Source organism: Macaca thibetana, chromosome 14, assembly GCF_024542745.1.
Source record: "Macaca thibetana thibetana isolate TM-01 chromosome 14, ASM2454274v1, whole genome shotgun sequence".
NCBI classification, from domain to species: domain Eukaryota; kingdom Metazoa; phylum Chordata; class Mammalia; order Primates; family Cercopithecidae; genus Macaca; species Macaca thibetana.
Genome location: NC_065591.1, coordinates 3,698,057 through 3,719,240, shown reverse-complemented (window position 1 = coordinate 3,719,240; position 21,184 = coordinate 3,698,057). Strand labels below are relative to the sequence as shown.

At 50.2% G+C, this 21,184-nt stretch overlaps 2 protein-coding genes across 3 annotated transcripts in view; one reads left to right on the top strand and one right to left on the bottom strand.

Annotated features, from left to right (window-relative positions):
• The window catches only part of NADSYN1 (NAD synthetase 1), a 559,458-nt gene that overhangs the window by 95,937 nt on the left and 442,337 nt on the right, over nucleotides 1-21,184 (top strand). The window lies entirely within an intron of this gene.
• The window catches only part of SHANK2 (SH3 and multiple ankyrin repeat domains 2), a 666,329-nt gene that overhangs the window by 428,268 nt on the left and 216,877 nt on the right, over nucleotides 1-21,184 (bottom strand). For both annotated transcript variants that reach the window (XM_050758103.1, XM_050758102.1), the window contains exon 11: nucleotides 4,890-4,956. In XM_050758103.1, the coding sequence (XP_050614060.1) occupies nucleotides 4,890-4,956 (67 nt within the window). The remainder of the gene's footprint in view (nucleotides 1-4,889; nucleotides 4,957-21,184) is intronic.

Sequence of the window (21,184 nt, the reverse complement as noted above, 5' to 3'; positions counted from 1 at the left end):
TGTTGGCAGGGCTGGTTCCTTCTGCTGGTGCTCTGGGTGGACAGCCTCCAAGGTCTCACAGTTGGAATTCTTTCGTTCTGTGATCCCAGGGAAGTGACTCTGCAGCCTCCAAAGCATGTCCTCCTCCTCCCTCCCTCTCTCGGTCTCCGTCCCCCAGGGCATTGGGCCAGGCTGCATCTCCCCTCTGAAGGCCTCCTGGGTGACCCTGATGGACCCTCACCCTGACACTGCTAAGAGCATTCTGGGAAGGAACATTGCCAGTGACAACTGAATATTTCATGGTGGGTGAGAAATGTCACAGAAGAAATTCCTCTTTGAAATGTTAACGTGGAAGGTGGAAGGAGAGGAATCTAGGATTTGCAGAGAAAACAACTGATTCTGTGGGTGAGAAGTTACTCTGGGCACCGGGTGAGGACAGGAGTGGCCAGGACCAGTTCTGACTAAAACATGACCTCTCTTGAAAGCTCAGAGGATGAGCAACTTGAGCCGCCCTGGTGAGAGACCACTGTGAGCTGCAAAGGCTCCCCTCGGGAGCTGCCAGGCAGCACAGCCAAGAGGCCGGGACCTCAGTCCATCATTCCATCCATTCTCAGACAACTCTCTCCAGCCGCCAGGCTCTGCCCCATGCGGTCTCAGCATCATCTTCCTCTAGTCCCACCCCTGCCTTCTAAGCACAACTGGGGAGCTGGCCGGGAGCTGACAAATGCTTAGCTCTAGTAATCCCAGAGCGAGGGAGCCTGGATGAGGAAGCAGAGAGGAGAGACCCCTCTTACTATGGGGGGACCACCCTGTTGGTGGTCTGTGGCCCAGGAAGCCTCCTCTTCCCTCCGCCCAGCTTCCCAGCTCTGGTTCTAGGCCCAGCCTGTGTAAAGCCTCCTGAGCCTGCCTCGTCCCAGTCCTCACTGATGCCTACAGCTCTTGCATGGTGGAAGGTTTCTCAGCTTCACCAGGGAGGCAGCGGGGTGTGGTGGTTGAAAGGACAGGTTCTCAAGGTAAGTACTTCAGCATCAGATGGACGTGGGGTTGAAATCTGGTTTGCCCAATTCCTCCAGCATGTGGCTGGATGTGTAAGATGGGCATGTGTAAGATGCCCTTGGTGCCCTGCCTGCATCCCCTTGGCACTCACTGTTCCCGGGTATGTGCACTGCTTACCCCCACAGGCCCCTGCAATTCCCCAATTCCCTGATGAGGGTCTTGGTACCCAGAGGGAGCACGCATAGGAGCTGGAACTGGTGGGTAAATACATGAACTGCTTCATAATGCCCAGGCACACCCTCTGCAGGTTCCCAGAGGACCCCAGGGGTCTGAGCCTCCGGGGCCCACAGAGTCAACTGCTCGTGAACACACATGTATGGCTGGTGCCCTGCCCTTCCCTGACTTCCTTCCCTAAGTCCCTGCTGGTGCTTCCTATATCACCTCCACAATAAACAGCTTACCCTCAAATCCTCATCTCAAGGTCAGCTTCTGGGGAGCCCCACCCCCAGTGCCATGTTGCTTAGGCTCTTCTTCACATGGAGATCACAACTGCAACTGGACGTGGAGGCTTACATGGTTGTGATGCTGTACGTGAAGTGCTGGCCTGTAGTACTTGGTAAGCGCTAACTGTTTTCACTGTGGTTATTCATTCATTCACCCAGAAGTAGGGCAGCTTTCTCAAACAATGAGCAAAGACCCACATGCAGGAGTTAGCAAGACCCATGCAGGCAAAAAACACGCAAGCTAGTGGGGAAGAGCGCACGAGACCCTCCCCACCACATACCCAGCACCTGGCCCCACCATAGGGGCGATGCAAAGAGGGGGTGACCACAGGGGAGGGGAGAAGCCACTGGGTTCCAACCTACAGGTTTAGTCAAGAAGGCATTAGTTCTGGATTTTACAACAGATTCACTGTGCTTGGATCAATAAACACATTGAGAGGTGTCAGGTTCCTAAAGGACTCACAGCCTCCACACCCTTCATCTCTCTCTCCGGGAAACTTTCAACGCAATGATTTAAATGGCACAGTTTGCGTTGATGCCAGTTTGCTAGTTCATAATCACAAACCCTTAGACGACTCAGATGAAACAAGAGGTTTTTTCCTCTTCTTCTTCTTCTTCTTCGTAGATGCACAAGGAACCCGGGGGGCAAGTACAGATTTTTTAAACTATCCTTTCCCTTTGGGGCCCTGGGAAAGCTCAAAGAGCAGGGAACGACAGACAGTGACTCCCTGCGTAAGCTGATTGTAAAAGCCAGTCCTGCTTCTTTCCTGCAGAACTGGGGTAGTTTACAAACATACAGACATGAGAGACTCAAACCTCGATCCTGGCATTTCAAAATATGTTAGCCACGTGAGCCTGTAGTGAGGATCCCCCCCTTTCTCAATAGGGGGGTGCTGTTTACAGCTAATAAATAATTGATCAGAACAGGAAAAGGGTAATTAAAATGTATTCGCCCAACAAATGGGCGTTCCTTTTATAATAATGAAAACTCCTCTGTTTGTAAAGAGGTGTCTGCATCATAAATAGGGAAGATATTAATAATAATTATATCTAAAAACTGAAAAGACAACAAATGTCTCCCACGCTGGGTTGTGAAATCAACTCAGTGCTTCAACGGACTTGGAAAGTCATCCTGGTTTTTGGTTTGTTTGTTTTGTTTTTGAGACTGAGTTTAGCTCTTGTTGCCCAGGCTGGAGTGTAATGGTGCAATCTTGCCTCACTGCAACCTCCACCTCCCGGATTCAAGCGATTCTCCTGCCTCTGCCTCCCGAGTAGCTGGGATTACAGGTGCCTGCCACCGTGCCCAGCTAATTTTTGTATTTTTAGTAGAGACGGGGTTTCACCATGTTGGCCAGGCTGGTCTCAAACTCCTGACCTCAGGAGTTTGATCCACCCGCCTCGGCCTCCCAAAGTGCTGGGATTACAGGCGTGAGAAACTGTGCCCGGCCCATCCTGTTTTTGAGTAGGAGAGTTTTGTCAGAAGGGAGGAAGGGTGGCTGTGACTCCATGGGGCAACGCTTAGGGGCAGGGGTGGCAGCCCCGGTATCTCCCAGCTCCATGTGGAGAGCTGGGATAAGGAAGCCACTTCACGCCTTCCTCTTTGCCGTGTAGGCCCCAGTGAGGGTAGCCCAATGAGGGTAGCCCAGAGCTTGTCACCATCCCAGACAACTCAGGATCCGTGGGGCTGCCAGCAACAACCCCTGTAGTTGTGGGTGGGACCTGTGCTCAGGCTCCCTCACCTCCCTTCTTCACTGTGTGCCCCTGGTCAAGACAGTCCCACTCCCTTCACAGCAGCCGATATTTTTAGCTCTCAAACCAAAGCTATTCTGTGTGCTGCGTTTTCATATTAGGGAGGTAGCAGGGAGATGGTCTCTGGCATTCTGAGAGCTCATTTTCTAAATCACTCTGCAGACATTAACTCATCAATCTCTATAATGCGTTCATGGAGGTGCTGAGGCAGCCCTGGCAGAACCCTGGATCTCAGAGCAATGAAGTGATTTGCCCTGGCTCACAGGAGGGACGTGTGCGTCAGTGTCAGGCGCAGCCTTTGGGAGGCCCCGAGGCTCTGCACAGGTACTTGATGATGCAAGCCGTGCATCTGGCTCTGCATCCTCATGCAGTTCTCCAAGGTGCAGTAGGTATCGGCTGTGGTTGGCGCAGGGCACACATGCCACATGGTAAAGCCTCGACAGCCAAACACACAGTTCTGCTTTCCCTGATGCCAAAAATGAGCTGAGGGTCACAGGCAATAAATGACACCCAGGAGCACCCCCCGGACCCCTTTGATGGGGTGATGCCATCTTCGAAAGCTCACCACTGCCGGTCCAATGGGACTGCTCCCCGCTGCAGGTCCTGTGGAAGCGCGGGGCTGGAGGAAACAGGCCAGTGGGCTCGTCCAAGTTGCAAGACTGGGCCCAGCCAATGGCAGGGCGATGAGAGAGAGGAGGAGCCCCAGAGACTGTCCTCCTGGTTGGCACAAGGGGTACTAAAAAGGGGAACGGCCATCAGCACAACTGCAGAGGAAGTGAAGTGGAGGCAACCGAGGGGAGTCAAGAGGATGCCACTGGCTCTCTCTCCACCCTCATCGGGTCGCCAGCTCTTTGCCTAAATAGAAGTGTGGATGTTACGGCACCTTCCAATAAACACATCTAAATCAGCTGCAAACTAACTGGTTTCAGCAATCAAGAGCCGTTGCCCTACATCCATTGCTTGATGCTTAGCACATTCTCCAGTTTGATTTCTTTTCTTTTCAGATTTTTAAAAAAGATGTCATATTTTTAGAGCAGTTTTAGGTTCACAGTAAAACCAAGCAGAAGGAATAGAGCTTACCCAGAGAGCCCTTGCCCCTCACGTGCGGTCTCCCCAGTCATCAACACCCCCCTGGAGTGGGCCATTTGTTACAACTGAGAGCCTACAGAGTCACTCGAAGTCCACAGTTTACATCAGGCCTCACTCTTGGGCTTGTACATTCTACCAGTTTGGACAAATGCATAATGACATGTATCAATTTTTGTCATTAATTGGGAAAACCAGACACATACATCAGAGAGGGAATCCCAGAGCCAACCCTCAGCATGAACTCCACACTTCCTGTTCCTCTCCCCATTTTACTACATCAATGATGTTCACATGGAAAGAAACCTTGCAATGGGGACTGTCAGAATAGACTAGAACATCATCCTTCTAGAGAAGCACGTTTCAGATGGCCTAACCTCTAAGGTCTTCCTTAGCCCCATCCCCACCATAAGTTAAAAACGTTAAGACCAGAGACAGAATATGGGCTAATACTACGTGAAGTTTTGCTAAAAGCAGGCTCTAAACCAATCTTAGGAGCATTTTAAAAAGCTGGTGAGTGACCCCTCACAGCATCTCTAAACCAAATCCCACCAGTCTCTCCACGTGCCTACTCACCGATGTCTGTTTCCTTGTGGTTCTTGATGTATTCCGCCAGCTCAAAGTTGCCTGCTATTATGGCCACCTGCAAAGTGAAAATCACATTAAGTGTCACCTGCAGAACAATGATTTTTTTTTTTTTTTTTTTTTTTTTTTTTTTTTTTTTGAGACGGAGTCTCACTCTGTCGCCCAGGCTGGAGTGCAGTGGCGCGATCTCAGCTCACTGCAAGCTCCGCCTCCCGGGTTCACGCCATTCTCCTGCCTCAGCCTCCCGAGTAGCTGGGACTACAGGCGCCCACAACCGCGCCCGGCTAATTTTTTGTATTTTTAGTAGAGACGGGGTTTCACCGTGGTCTCGATCTCCTGACCTTGTGATCCGCCCGCCTCGGCCTCCCAAAGTGCTGGGATTACAGGCGTGAGCCACCGCGCCCGGCCAGAACAATGATTTCTTCATACACAATTACATCACTGAAGGCCTGACACCAAAAGGAGTACAATCACAGCTCTTAAAATTGCAGCCGCAATATCCGTCAACACTCATCCTCTGAACTTGCCAACCACTACACTTGCTTCTCTCAAAGCAGTTGGCTGTTCTATGATGATAAGGTTGTCATTGCTCTACAACCTATATGAGTGGGGGCCTCTGTCCAGAAGGCATGTGGGGCAAATCACCCACACAGCAGCTGAGGATTCAACCAGGCCTGCGTCTGGAAATCTCCCCATTGACTATGTCTAGTGTTCCCACGGGGCTTGATTAGTTCCAGCTCTCACACTCCGGAGTCCTGTTTATCCGATTAGAGGCATGCCAATCTACATAACTGGAGAGAGGGGGAAACCTCAAAGAAAGCATTTAAAACTCATCGGATTTCAGTTCTGTGGGAAAAATTCTACCCACAGATAGATGCACAGCCAGATGGGTGGCACCAAAACCATCACCTACAGGAAATTGTTCCAACTCAGGCCCTACAGATCTGTTGCCTAAAGATGCATGATCTTTGATATGGGAGAGCAGCCAGGCAGGTAAAGCCAAGTCTCCTAGGATGGCCATGGAGACCTGGAAGAAAGGCCAGCACCAGAGACCACACGGGCAAGGCACACAGTGCCTCAGAAGGAGAGACACTGGGCTCAGGACCAATGCACACAACCCACAAAAGAGCCAGGCATTCAGATGCCAGCCTGCAGAAATACACTTACATCTACAATATGCTGATGTCAAGTCATAACGTTAAGTGGACCTTATCCAATCAGCTGGAGGCCTTAGGAGCCGAAATCGAGGTTTCCTACAGAAGAAGTTTCTCCTCAAGACTGAGGCATCAACTCCTGCCTGAGTTTCCAGCTTTATCTACTGATTTCAAATTGGCCAACCTGTGAGCCAATTCTTTACAATAAATTATAAATAAATGCAAACTTTAGTGTCAGGAGTGGGGTGTGGCTATAACAAATATTTATAACGTCTTCCCAACATGGGCTTACTTCATTTGATTAATTTAAATCAACCTTTTTTTCTTGTGTGTATGAGGTGATCTGGTAAGGTAGGGTGGGAGATTTTTGGTTTTGTGTTTTTTCTTCCTTACTTAGGGCATCTGTAGGCCTCAAAGGACCTTTCGTTTAGGTCATATTCCTCAGAAAGTCTTCACTCTTCTGTTTTTATTTTGTTTTTCCTAAAGAGTATTTTTAAAGCTCAAATTTGTGGAATAAGTTAGGACTTTATTTAGAATTATTGGCTGTTGGCAGCAGCAGTCTATTCTGAAATGTCTCATAATATACATATATACACACACACACACTTTTTTTTTTTTTTTTTTTAGGCAGGGTCTTGCTCTGTCCTCCAGGCTGGAGTGCAGTGGTGTGATCTTGGCTCACTGCAACCTCTGCCTCCCAGGCTCAAGTGATTCTTGTGCCTCAGCCTCCCGAGTATCTGGAATTACAGGCATGTGCCACCATGTCTGGCTAATTAACATATATTTTTTCCTTTTTTTTTTTTTTTGTAGAGACAGGGTTTTGCCATGTTGGCCAGGATGGTCTTAAACTCTTGGCCTCAAGTGATCGGCCTGCCTCCCAAAGTGCTGAGATTACAGGCATGAGCCACTGTGCCTGGCCAAATACACACACACACGCACACACACACATATATATATGTATTTTTTTTAATAAATATGGTGTTGGTGAAAAAAACCCAAATATCTAAAAATATTATGGAATTGCTTTGGAACAGGGTAATGATTACAGGCTGGAAGAGTTTTGAGGTGCATGCTAGAAATATGAATGTTAGAATGATTCTGCTGAGATATCAGATGGAGATGAAGAACACGTTACTGGAAACTGGAGGAAAAGTGATGCTTGTTCTAAAGTGGCAAAGCACTTGGCTCAACTGTTCTAGTATTTTTGTGGAAGGTAGAGTTTGTGAGCGATAAAATCAGATATTTAGCTGAGGAGATTTCTAAGCAAAGTGTCGAAGGAGCAGCTGGATCCTCCTGACTGCTTATAGTAAAATGCAAAAGGAGAGAGATGAATCAAAGAAGGAATTGTGAAGCAAAAAGGAACCAGAGCTGGAAGATTTGGAAGATTCTTAGTCTATCCATATGGCAAAAAATGAAAAAGCCTATCCACATTGCAACAAAACGAACACCAAGGATATGGCTGGAACATCACTTGATAATGTATGAGATTATAAGAGCAGGAACACTGCCAGTTTGAACAGAAGGGGACGGAGATAAAACAAATTAAAGAAGACTGTCGGACGTTTTGGATTTGACAGAAGAGGGTGATAGAGCTATTTGGTCACAAATGTATGTCACTCTTCAAGAAGAAGGCAAAACAACCCTGAAAGAAATTCAGAGATCATCAGATCCACCCCTTGGTTTCAAGAGTTAGATGGTCTCTGCCCAAAGACTTGTGGCAGGACCACAGGGCAGAGTTGCGGGGTGAGATAGTTCAGCTGTGTCCCCACCCAAATCTCATCTTGAGTCCCCATAATCCCCATAATCCCATGTGTTGAGGGAGGGACCCAGTGGGAGGTAATTAAATCACGGGGGCTGTTTCCCCCATGCTGTTCTTGTGATAGTGAGGGAGTTCTCATGAGATCTGATGGTTTTGTAAGTGTCTGGCATTTCCCCTGCTGACACTCATTCTCCTGCCACCCTGTGAAGAGGTGCCTTATGTCATGACTGTAAGATTCCTGAGGGCTCCCCAGCCATGCGGAACTGTGCACCAATTAAACCTCTTTTCCCCCAGTCTCAGGTATTTCTTCATAGCAGTGGGAGAATGTGGGGGAAGCTTCCTGAGTGGTGGTTTCCCTTGGGCACAAAGGTAGAAAAGGTGGCTTTAGAGATAAGCATGTCTCCAGGCCACATTCAGAGAGATAGAAGCCGAGGTGCCCTCCTCCCAAAGGAAGACCACCTCTTCCTACAACACACCTCCAGCTCAGTTTTGGGAACTCAACTTAAGCAATGTGGACCCATGCCCTGGCCTGCTCAGGCTGAGCCAGACATTTCCTTCTCCAGGGCCTTGATGGTTGTGCTGGCTCCAGGATGGCCCGAGGCCTCTCTGCCCACAAGGCCCAGGCATCTCTCCCGCATTCCTATAGACCAGCCCTTGCCGAATGCCTGAGGTGAAACTGGCGGACTGGCAGAGGGATGCTGCCACAGAGGTGGAGGGCATGGGCTCTGGCCCGGGCTGCCTGGGTGTAAATCCAGACTTGTACTATGTGACACTGGGCATTACGTGTAATCCACAAACCTAGGTTTTCTCGCCTGTGAAATGAGTTTGGTGTGTGGATTTATTGAGATCTCACAAGTAAAGGTTTAGAGCAGTGCCTGGCACGTGGCCAATCAACCCTAAAAGAGTTTGCTATGGGCCAGGCTCTGTGGCTTACGTCCGTAATACTAGCACTTCGGGAGGCTGAGGCAGGCGGATCACCGGTCAAGAGATAGAGACCATCCTGGCCAACATGGTGAAACTCTGTCTCTATTAAAAATACAAACATTAGCTGGGTGTGGTGGCATGCACCTGTAGTTCCAGCCATTCTGGAAGCTAAGGCAGGAGAATCACTTGAACCTGGTAAGTGGAGACTGCAGTAAGCCAAGATCGTGCCACTGTACTCCAGCTTGGTGACAGAGCGAGACTCGGTCTTAAAAAAAAAAAAAAAAAAAAAAAAAAAAAAAAAAAAAGGTTGCTATGGTTAGAAAAATGATGACTGACTACATCTTCGAACACTGCAGACTGCTCATTGTAAAGGTAACCCACTCCCCAGGTCACCCAGTACCCCACAAAAATGCACAGTCAGATACATACAAGTGCACAGCCACGTCTGCACTTGAACACACACCTAGGACAGCTGCTGAAGTAACACACATGTGGACCATCCCCTAGTGATTCCGGGATTCTCCTTCCAAAGAAAAGCCCTAGGAGCTTAAGCCCAGGCACCTCCCTGCTGGTCTAAAGGACTCAGCTCAAAATGCAAATGAGAACAATGCAAACGTTTACTTGTGATAATTGCCTGACTGTTTCTCCCCTTGATGATTTCAAGGCCTAGAAAATCGTCTTGGCAGAAAGCAGCTTCCTGCCTGTCCTCTGGCACTGCCTGCCCTATGCTTGGCTTATCACAGGTTCCCAGGAAAAGCCTTCTGGGAGAAGGAAGAGGGAACTGGCTCTTATGTGATGTCTCGGCATTGCTCAGTGTTGTCCAGCTGTTGTCAGGCTGCCGGTCTGGGTGACATGAGGAAGGCAGAGTGTGGGGTCTGTCTCTGTGGCTGCAGGTGTACATAGTAGCGAAAAGAACACTCATAGCAGAGACACAGCTGGGGCTCAGGTGCCACACGCTGCTCTGAGTTCCCGGGAGCGACCTCTTTTGATCTTAACAGCTCTATGAAGTGGGCACCATTATCTCTACTTGACAGAGGGGGAAACTGAGGCACACAGCGATTAAGAAACTTGCTCCACATCACAGTCAGCACCGAAGCCAAGACATTCACTCAAGCCGTTTGGGTTCAAAATCTTCATCTAATCACCTTAGCATATAATATGCTGTCATTTTCATGGACTAGGGCGTTTTTTAAAAAAGTTATGATATAATCACAGGTCACACACCTTTGTAAAACATAGAAGCACAAGAAACAAATGACAAATTATTCTCGAGGGTTATGACAAGCCACACTCAGGCTGGGCACCCACAGGATCTTCTATGGTGAAAAGTGCCCTGCGCAGGGGAAGGACAAGTCCTGTAAGAACAGATGCTGCTTTGTCGAGGTTTTTCAGAGCCCTAGAGGCCTGGAGGGGAGCCAGTGAAGAAATGAGAACTCAGCTCTCTACAGCTCACCTGTGTTCCCCCCATTAATTCAACTGTCCTCCTCCTTCCTTGTTTCAAACAACATTTCGGTAATACAGACAGATGCCTGCCTGCGGGGTACGACCATAATGCAACCTTGGGGGAGAAATGTCAGGGTTTAAAGAAACCCAGAGCAGGAAGGAGCCCCTCACCCCCACGGGATGCAAAGAGACTTCCTGTCGCCTCCCTTCATAAGACATCACCAGCTTTGGAGTACCTGGAGAAGGAGCACCTGGCGGGGGTTACAGCTCAGGCAAAGGTTAGCAGGATGAATGTCAGACGTGGTGAATGTGCCAGCAAGACCGGCAAGATGGATGTGTGGAGGGAGGAAGGTCAGAGGTCAGCGCAGAAGGCAAAGACTGGCAGGTCATGGGAGGAATCCACACGTGAAGCAAAGGGAACCCTGGCTTCTGCAGTGAGGTGGTGACAAGAAACCATGGCCCTGGAAAGCATCTGGGGACAGACAGTACCAGGGAGCCCTGAAAAACAGCAACAGGCAGGATGTCTCCAAGGCTGAGGCCCGGCCGGCACCCTTGGACAGACAGGAGGCTGGGAGAATTCGGATGACGGGCAGCCAGTTCTGTGCCACGCCACTGGACAGCAGAGCAGCAGGCGGCCACCCGGGCAGTGTCACTGCACCACACTGGGCATTTGTATGAGACGCCTCACTGGCATTCTAAATCATCCTAATTCTCACTTCCGTATCTGCTGGCTGGGAAGGAGGAAGGCCTTTTATGGACATTTAAACAAGAATTATGTAACACAAAGCAACAGTCTGTGTTTCTCTTCTGTGGATTTCAAAGGAAAGGGAGAGGCGGGGCCTCCAGGGAAGATGCAGAGGGCGTCCTCCCTCGCTGGCCTCTCTCAGCCAAGCGTGGGGCCGAGGTCCCAGCTCCCGCCGCCTCCCCACCTGTCTCCCTCAGAACTGGGCTTTCTTGCTGTGCCCCTGGGGGCTGCCTCTCAGGGGACTCCCCTTAGCTCTTGCCCCAAGACAGAGTTAGCATCACTTTCTGGAGCCTTTGCTGTGACCTTATGAATGACATCCTGCATTTGAAGTGTGATCTACAGTTCCAGCAGCATCGATGGCTGAAGTTTTGTGTGATGAGGGCACCAAAGGATGAGTTCTTGTGGGAATCACCCCCAGTTGTAAGTCCTCGGTGCCGTAAACTGGGTTTTCCTGGAATGAAGCAATCATATCTGAGATGGGGACCTTTTGCTGGTGCTGGCAAAGCCCCCTGCAAGAGATGGCACTGGGATTAACAAGTAGAGGAAAGCAGATGGACACCTTGCTAGGAGCTGGGGGCTCTGCTCTTGGCACTCAGGGCCACAGGGACCCCTAAAGATGCAGGAATGTCAAGAGGGAGCTCACATTTTTTTTTTTTTTCAACAGGAGCCACTCTGCAGGGCAGTGCATCTCGGGAGCCAAGCCCAGGAGACAGCATGGCCCTACTCCACTGATCTACCAACTGGAGGAGAAGGCGGAGTCTCCATCTATTCTCCTAACTCAAAAGTTGACAACCATCTCCTCCTTAGCACCTCAAATGCTTACACCTCACATTAACTTAGCCGGCTGGGCTCAGTGGCTCATGCCTGTAATCCCAGCACTTTGGGAGGCCAAGGTGAGTGGATCACCTGAGGTCAGTAGTTCAAGACCAGCCTTCCCAACATGGTGAATCCCCATCTTTACTAAAAATACAAAAATTAGCTGGGTGTGGTGGCTGGCGCCTGTAATCCCAGCTACTCAGGAGGCCGAGGCAGAAGAGTTGCTTGAACCCGGGAGGTGGAGGTTGCAGTGAGTCGAGATTGCACCACTGCCTTCCAGGCTGGGTGAGAGAGCAAGACTCTGTCTCAAAATAAAATAAAGTAAATAAAATAAAATAAAGTAAATTAGAATAGAATACAATAGAATAGAATAAAATAAAATAAACATTATCTAGCCTCAAGCTTTGAAGCACATCTTCAAAGCCTATAATATGACAATCACAGCCCACTAGGACTTAGGATCATAGAAAGACTGGGGACTCGATCCATCACACTCATCACTGGCAAGCGTCACTGGGAAAGACAGTATGGGTGCCCAGGGCTTGTCCAGGAGGGGCTGGGGCCCCAGGGCTCGAGATCGGTCCAGACCCCTGCCACACACTCTGTGCATGACCACTGGCTGGAAGCCCTGACTCCTGGGGCCCTGTTGTCTCTTTTGCCACCTGCATTGCAACAGCGCAGAGACTTCCTGTCCCCTCTCTTCTTAATCCATCGTCCAGCTTTGGAGTACCAGGAGAAGGTGCTGTGGGCCAGATGCAAAGCCCTGCAAAACCAGTGAAAATGCCACCTGAACATCTTCCTAGAGCCCTGAGCTCTGTTGAGCCCCAAACCCGCCTTCTCCCCAAAATGCAGCACTTTGATGCTGTGTAAGCAGGTGAAGCCCATTCCAGGAGCAGCACCCCAAATTCCCAGCAGAGACCCTCGTATCTGGTGCTTCCTTCACTCCCCTAATCTGTATTAAATTAGGCAGCCCCTGCTATCCACCCAGTCCTTGCACCCACCCCATCAAGGACACCCGTAGACTTCATGGGGGCACCTGTTCCTCGCTTGGTGTTGCCTGCCCCACAAACTCAGAAATGAACCACTCGAGTAACAAGTGGTGAGAAGGATCAGACCACCACACAGTGGGTGCCTGGAAATTATCTGAGTCTCATGCCAAAGGACAGTGCTTGGTGCACACAGGGCCCGAGCGTGTTTAGGAGGTGCAGGCAGGCTGGGGGCTGGCGGGCACAGCAGGTGAAGCTACCTGCTCAGGTTCTGCAGGTGGTGTGGACTGCAATCCCATGCCTCACCTAAAAAGCTGCACTCTCAGCCTCTGAGGAACTTAAAGACCAAAGCGGGTGACAAGGCTTGGCTCTGTGTCCCCACCCAAATCTCATCTCGTAGCTCCCATAATTCCCATGTGTCGTGGGAGGGACCTGTTGGGAGATGACGGAATCATGGGGGCAGTCTTTCACGTGCTGTTCTCGTGATAGTGAATAAGTCTCACAAGATCTGATGATTTTTTCTTTAATGGAGTCTAACTTTGTCACCTTGAGTGACTTGAGTTTCAGCGCAGTGGCGTGATCTCGGCTCACTGCAACCTCCACCTCCCAGGTTCACCACCTGCCTCAGCCTCCCGAGTAGCTGGGATTACAGGCACCCGCCACCACACCTGGCCAATTTTTCCATTTTTAATAGAGATGGGGTTTCACCATGTTGGGCAGGCTGGTCTCAAACTCCTGACCTCAAGTAATCCACCCAAAGTGCTGGGAGTACAGGCATGAGCCATCATGCCCAGTCAATCTGATGGTTTTAAAAAGGGGAGTTTCTCTGCACAAGCACCTTTGCCTGCCGCCATCCATGTGAGATGTGACTTGCTCCTCCTTGCCTTCCACCATGATTGTGAGGCCTCCCCAGCCATGTAGAACTGTAAGTCCATTAAACCTTTTTCTTCCCAGTCTCAGGTATGTCTTTATCAGCAGCGTGAAAGCGGACTAATACAGTGGGGAAATGCGAGGAACAGCCTGGGTGCTCTTAGGCATGGCATGGTCTCAGGATGGTGGAAGGTGGAGTGGGATGATGCCAGGAGCAAGGACAGCCCCACTGGGACTCGGGACCTGGACTGGCTTGATGGCGGGAAATGAGCCAGACAGACAGGCAGGCGAGGAGGACCTGGGGCTGTCTGGTTTCTCCGAGGATCGGAATTCCACTGCTCCCATTATATCAGGCAACTCCTTTCAAGACAGCTCCCTAGACGGCTCCAGCATTGTGTGGGAAATACCTTTCCTGGGCTTAAGCCACCCACCCTTCACTGAACACCACAAAGTGCCACATCCTATACCAGCTAGCACTGAACTTGGCCTGCTGTGACGATCTTCCTGCTTCGTGTAAGCCTGCATTCTGAATGACGAAATGATTCTCCCTGAGCCCAGGGGCCATGCGGATTTCTGCCATGGTCTGGATATTTGAGGCCCCCTCCGAATTCATGTGTTGAAATGGAAACCCCACTGTGAGGGTGTTAGGAGCTGGCGCCTTTGGGAGGTAATGAGGTGATGAGGGTGGAGCCCTCATAAATGAGATTAGTGCCCTTGGAAAAGAGGCCCCAGAGAGAGCCTCGCTCTTTCCACCATGTGAGGACACAGCAAGAAGACCACCGTCCAGGAAGCGGACCCTCATCAGACAGCCCATCTGCTGGCCCTTGATCTTGAACTCACAGCCTCTGAAGCTATAACAGATCCATGCCTATTGTTTATAAGTCACCCAGTTTATTTATTTATTTTGAGACAGAGTTTCACTCTTGTCGCCCAGGCTTGAGTGCTGTGGCACGATTTCCTGTCACTGCAGCCTCCACCTCCTGGGTTCAAGCGATTCTCCTGCCTCAACCTCTTGTGTAGCTGGGACTACAGGTGCCTGCCACCATGCCTGGCTAATTTTTTGTAGTTTTAGCAGAGAGACGGGGTTTCACCATGCTGGCCAGGCTTATCTCAAGCTCCTGACCTCAAGTAATCTGCCGGCCTCGGCCTCCCAAAGTGCTGGGATTACAGGATTGAGTCACTGCACCCAGCTCAGTTTATGGTATTTTGTGATGGCAGCCTGAACAGACTAAGGCAGTGTCCAGCCTGTTGCACCTGTCACGCAGGCCAGCCCCGGGCTCCGACAAGGTGCCACAAAGCCCTGCCTTTCTGCTCGGGGCTGGGACATGGGCAATGCATGGGAGTGATCTTCACAGTGGTGAGGACGCCATGGAACGGGACTGTCACCTTTGAGAGTGGCTCTCGGGTGGCCAGGGCCCTGGAGAGGCTGTGGCCTTGCTGTGGTACCCACAACGCGACCTGTTCCCTGAAGGCAGAGCCCGGGCGAGGGTGGAGGCCACCTCTCTCCTCATCACTTGCTCAACAAGCTCCTGGGATCTGCACCGAGAACTCAGAGAAAAGCCACTCCACTGCCCCAGCGAAGCCTCCTTCTCTTGCCAAAACGAAATGTGCCTCCTGACACCGAGAGCTATTTAGAGGTAGCTCTGTGATCCTGACACCTCCTCGCCGTAACCGGAAAACGGCTCCTCGGAAAGGCACAAGGGAAACCGAGGGCTTGGGATGTCCCTGTCTTTGTTTCCTTCCAGATGACGAAGCTTCATCTATTTCAGACTCCTGTAGCAACTCAGGAAGCCACTGATGCCCAAAGACCCCAGGGCCTGGTGAGGATGTTTTAATTACAAGCATCCTCCAAACACGGCAGGGAGGGCACCAGGGCTCCTGGCTCACCAAGGTCAGGGGTCGCCGAGCTCCCCTGCAAACTCCAAGGGAGTCTCTGCCCATCTCCAGGCTAAAGCCCAGAGTCTGGAGAGGCAGTTGAGGCCTCTGTGGTTCCAGAACAGCTCCCTGGGGCTTTGTTAAAACCCCATACGGGGCCAGGGCCTTTGCAAATCGATGTATATTACCGAGAAGCCCCTGGTTGCTCCAGGACCTTATACCTACCTTGACAGGGCTGACCAGATAGAGGTGGGACTGATGCAAGCAACGTCCACACCTCCTGAAGTGCTGGCTCAGGGGCATCGTGGGCCAGGTCCCCAGACAGAGGAGGCAGCTGAGGACTGGGAAGCTGTTGTAGGAGTAGTTTCATGCCGGGTGACCCAGTGAGCCTCCCAGGTTAGAGGAGGACCCTGAGCATTTGAGCAAGACTTGCTTAAGTCTCTGCCGGTATCCCCAGAGGCTGGGGATGAAACAGCCCCTCAGTCCCACAGAAGGTGGAGCAGGTCCAGCCCCCAGCACCCCTCCCATGGCGGAGTGAAGGGGACCCCCTGGGCTGTGGCCAGACTTCACTCAGGCAGCACCATGCAGTGGTCAGGGCTACAGGCTTGGACACGAGACAGCCCCAGAGGGAGCTTTCTAGCACCGACACCACAGACAACCTCCCCGCCGTCAGGCTCCAGAAACTGGGGATAATAATTCAGGTATGATTCGTCTATGACTATCATGAGAATTAAAAGTTAATTGGCAAATAATAATTGGCAAATGACTTAAAACAGCACCATTCAGTATCACCAAATTGAATGCAGCGATCCATATATTAAGGAGATGATATCATTGCTAGGGGGGTTTACTTCAGAAATAAGAAAATCGACGAATATAATTCATCGCATTAGCAGATAAGCAGGGGAAATCTACATAATCATCTTTGACAGTTGCAGGATCAGATTTTGGATAAATATTTTATCAAAATACATTGGATACGACAACATAGATTCATGATAAAACTTAATAGACTGGGCCAGGCATGGAGGCTCATGCCTGTAATCCCAACAATTTGGTAGGTCAAGGAAGGCAGATCACTTGAGGTCAGGAATTCCAGACCAGTCTGGCCAACATAGTAAAACCTCATCTCCACTAAAAATACAAAAACTAGCCAGGCATGGTGGCACGAGCCTGTAATCCCAGCTACTCGGGAGGCTGAGGCAGGAGAATCTCTTGAACCTGGGAGGTGGAGGGTGCAGTGATCTGGGATCGCGCCATTGCACTCTGCACTCCAGCCTGGGCGACAGAGTGAGACTCCATCTCAAAAAACAAAAAACAACAACAACAACAAAAAACAAAGGCCAGGTGCAGTGGCTCATGCCTGTAATCCTGGCACTTTGGGAGGCCGAGGCAGGCAGATCACAAGGTCAGGAGATCAAGACCATCCTGGCTAACACAGTGAAACCCCGTCTCTAGTAAAAGTACAAAAAAATTAGCCAGGCGTGGCGGCGGTCGCCTGCAGTCCCAGCTACTCGGGAGGGTGAGACAGGAGAACAGGATGAACCTAGGAGGCGGAGCTTGCAGTGAGCGGAGATCACACCACTGCACTCCAGCCTGGGTGACAGAGCAAGACTCCGTCTCACAAACAAACAAGATAAAAAAATAAAAAATAAAAAAATAAAAAAAAAATCTTAATAGACTGAGAAGAAAAGTGAACTTTGCCTGCTAGTGCAGCAGTGAAACAGATTGTGCCTGAGAGAACACCCTAAAACTAAGGGCCGTATGGGTCTGAGGACTGCTGCTCTGGACTCCCTCACATGACTGCGTTTAAGTGGAGGGTCAGCCTGGCTGGCAGGTGCGGGATGGCCTCACATGGGCCTCGTGGTTGGCTGGAACACATCTGTTTTCTTCCATGCATCCTCCCATCCCCCAGCAGACCAGGCTGGCTTCCTTACATGGTGTCCTCAGGACAATGCTCCACGTAGACAGCAAGTCACGCTGCCAAGGAGGGAAACAGACTCTGCCTGTACCTGGGAGTGGCTGCACTTTTTTTCCTGCCACAGTTCTAATCTGCAATTGTGCCATGACTGCAGCTCAGACATGGTCATGGGGATCCGCGGGTGTGCTGGGTGACCTTCTGGTTGACCTTGTCCTTTTGGTCCTGGGATCGAGCAGAAGCTCCGAAGGCTGCACAGCAATCTGGGATTCGGACAGGCCTCCAGAGCTGCATTGATATTGGCAAGTTACCTCCCAAGGATGCTGGGCTTCAGCACCAAGGTGACTCTCATTACAAATGAAATGCTGAACCTGAACCAGGGGTTGGCATGGGGGGATCATGTATGAGAGGAAAACCACTTTCAGCATTTGGAATTTTCTGACCTCATCAAAATCAAAGTCAAACCACGACCGAACGGATCTACCTCCATTTAGTCGTTCAGCTTCCAGCCAAGATGTTGAAACGTCAGCCGGGGGAAAAACCGGCCACCTCCTTGGAGGAAGCCACCTCCCCTCACCCCTCTTAGGGTAGAAGAGATCTTCCGGGCAGTATTATCCAGTCCTCTGTCCTGTGAAATACATATGGCAGTCAAGGGAATATAAACCTCGAAAAACATCAGAGTGAAAGTTTAACAAACACACAAAAGAATGGGAAATAATTATTTCATGTGGACCGAATGCAACCTCCGTGTCCCAGAAGGATTTGCCAATAAGATGTAAATTTTTCCTTTGAAATAGTGATGGCATTGAAGGACATCATTTGCTCCCAGAAATCTTGATAGAAAAGCAACAGTTCTTTGATGTGTTTGCAGAGGAATGGTTTTCAGGAGAGTGGCTCTGGTGGGACTCGGAGGCTAGAAAGCCGTGAGCCCACAGGGCAGTTAGATTTTTCTACTTGGCCTCCAGGAACCCTAGACTCACGGCACAGAATGAGGGAGGCTGAGTCTGTTGTGAGAAGAGGAGATTTCTGGGGATTACCGATGTTGCTAGGCTGGCTTTCCCGTGCTGTAATGATGAGGAGAGTGATCAAGCTGATCTTAATGATAACTACCCATGTTTACCCAACACGACATGCAGCCCAGCATCTAAATACAGTCTCTGAATTCCACCCTCATGGCATGCCTTGAGGAAGTAGAGCTGTCATGATCCTTGTTCTGCAGATCAGAAAACAGGCTCTGAGAGCTCAAGCGAGTGAGATTTCTTCACTGAGTAAAGGAAGGGCCTGTCCATTCAATTCCAAAGCCTAGGGGAAGGCAGGCATTACACATGTGGCCTCATGTGGCTCTAACTACAGAAAGTTCTCTTGTGCAACAGCCCAGGAACAGCCTCCCTGCTTAAAAAAGGCAAGAGGGAGATTAGCAATGAGATTTGGTTCTGAAGCAAAAATTGAACACCATTTTCTGCAGGACAGTAACCAAAGAAAGAAATCACGGCTGACAGCGGGGTACGCTTGTGCATGAGTTTGATCAGGCTGCCGTCACTAAGCACCACAGACTGGGCGGCTTAAGCCACAGACACTTCTCATTTCACTGTCCTGGAGGCTGGAGTCTGAGATCAGGGCGTCGCAGGGCTGGGTCCTCTTGAGGCCTCTCTCCTTGGCTTACTTTGGGCCGCTTTCTCTCTGTGTCCTCACACGACAGTCCCTCTCTGTGTGTCTGTGTCCTCATCTCCTCTTCTTATATGGACACTGGTCATATCAGATTAGGGCCCAGCCTAGTGATCTCAATTTAACTTAATTATCTCTTCAAAGTCCCATCTCCAACTACAGTCACATTCAGAGGTGCTGAGGCTTAGGGCTTCAACATAGGAATTCAGGGGGACACCATTCCACCCAGAACAACTTGCTTAGCACAAGAGTATGCAGAATCTCTTTGCCTTCCTCAGGGACGCCTAGGGTCCCCAGCAAACACCCAGGTCAGAGGTGTCCGGGACCTGCACGAGGCTGGAGAATCTCTCCCCTCACGTGGTCTGTTTTCAGGGAGCAGAGGGTAGGAAGAGGCTATTGCACACTCAATTGTCACAGATGAACATGCAGGAGCCAAAGCAATCACTGCCTCTCCCACCCCCATGATCCAGTTATGAAAAGTGTCACACCCACCGAAAAAGTTGAAAGAATAGTCTGGCTCTGGTGGCTCAAACCTGTAATCCCAGCACTCTGGGAGGCTGAGGCGGACAGATAACTTGAGGTCAGGAGTTCAAGATCAGCCTGGCCAAAGTGGCAAAAATTGCATCTCTACTAAAAATACAAAATTAGCCAGGCATGGTGGCGGACACCTGTAATTCCAGCCTCTTGGGAGGCCGAGGAAGCAGAATCACTTGAACCCAGGAGGCAGAGGTTGCAGTGAGCCAAGATTGCACAATTGCACTCCAGCCTGGGCAACAGAGCGAGACTCCATCTCAAAAAAAGAAAACGTTGGAAGAATAGAGCAATGAAAATCAAAACACTTCCAAACTGGATTACACAACTGTTTACATGTTGCTTGGTGTGCGTGTGTGTGTGTGTGTGTGCGCTGGGGGGCACATGTGCACATAATTCGATTTTTGCTAAGCCATGATGAGCATCCCTCTCTAAACACCTCAGCATTTGCAGAAACGAAGGGTGTGCTCCCATAAGTCATGTCACACGCAGAAGATCAGCATTCACCCCCAGACTTCTAAAACCACTCCACACGCACGGCTCTCCACATGCCTCTTTCCCCTAATTTTCTGTACTGTTTTAATTCAGCTAAAAGTACATGCCATGAAACACACAGGCCTTAAGCACAGAGTGGGAAAAGGTTTTGTTGTTGTTGTTTTGTTTTGTTTCATTTTTGAGATGGAGTCTTGCTCTATTGCCCCGGCTTGAACCTGGGAGGTGGAGGTTGCAGTGAGCCAAGATCCCACCATTGCACTCCAGCCTGGGCAACAGAGAGAGACTCTGTCTCAAAACAAAAACAAAAACAAAAACAAAAACGCTGCCTTCTTTTCAGAGCAGGGGATACCATTTCAAGCCCCAGTTACTCCACATTCTTACAAACATGTGGCACCGTCCATCTTCTTAATTTTGGCTAATTGTGTGCGTGAAGTAGGTGGTTTTAAACTTTATTTGCCCCCCAACTTCTTTTTTTTTTTTTTTGAGACGGAGTCTCGCTCTGTCGCCCAGGCTGGAGTGCAGTGGCCGGATCTCAGCTCACTGCAAGCTCCGCCTCCCGGGTTCACACCATTCTCCTGCCTCAGCCTCCGGAGTAGCTGGGACTACAGGCGCCCACTAGTTTTTTATATTTTTTAGTAGAGATGGGGTTTCACCGTGTTAGCCAGGATGGTCTCAATCTCCTGATCTCATGATCCGCCCGTCTCAGCCTCCCAGAGTGCTGGGATTACAGGCTTGAGCCACTACGCCCGGCCCAACTTCTCCTTTTCTGCAACCTCATCATTACTATCATTAGAATAAAATTAATTATCTGTTTGCCCAGAGGGTGGAAAAACGCAATGATTCTATAGGACTCAGGCCAAGAACTGGAGACATCAGCTTCACAGATTTTGTGAGTGCGTCTGCAGCTTCTACGGGCCAGGGAGTAAGACTCATGGCTGCTGTTGTTTGCTCAGGAACATCATCTCCTATCCCAAAATGACAAGACTGAAAATGGCGGTAGAAGTGGTCAGTGGCTGGCTGTGGTGCTTCACACCTGTAATCCCAGCACTTTGGGAGGCAGAGGTGGGAGGATCACCTGCGGTCAGGAGTTTGAGACCAGCCTGGC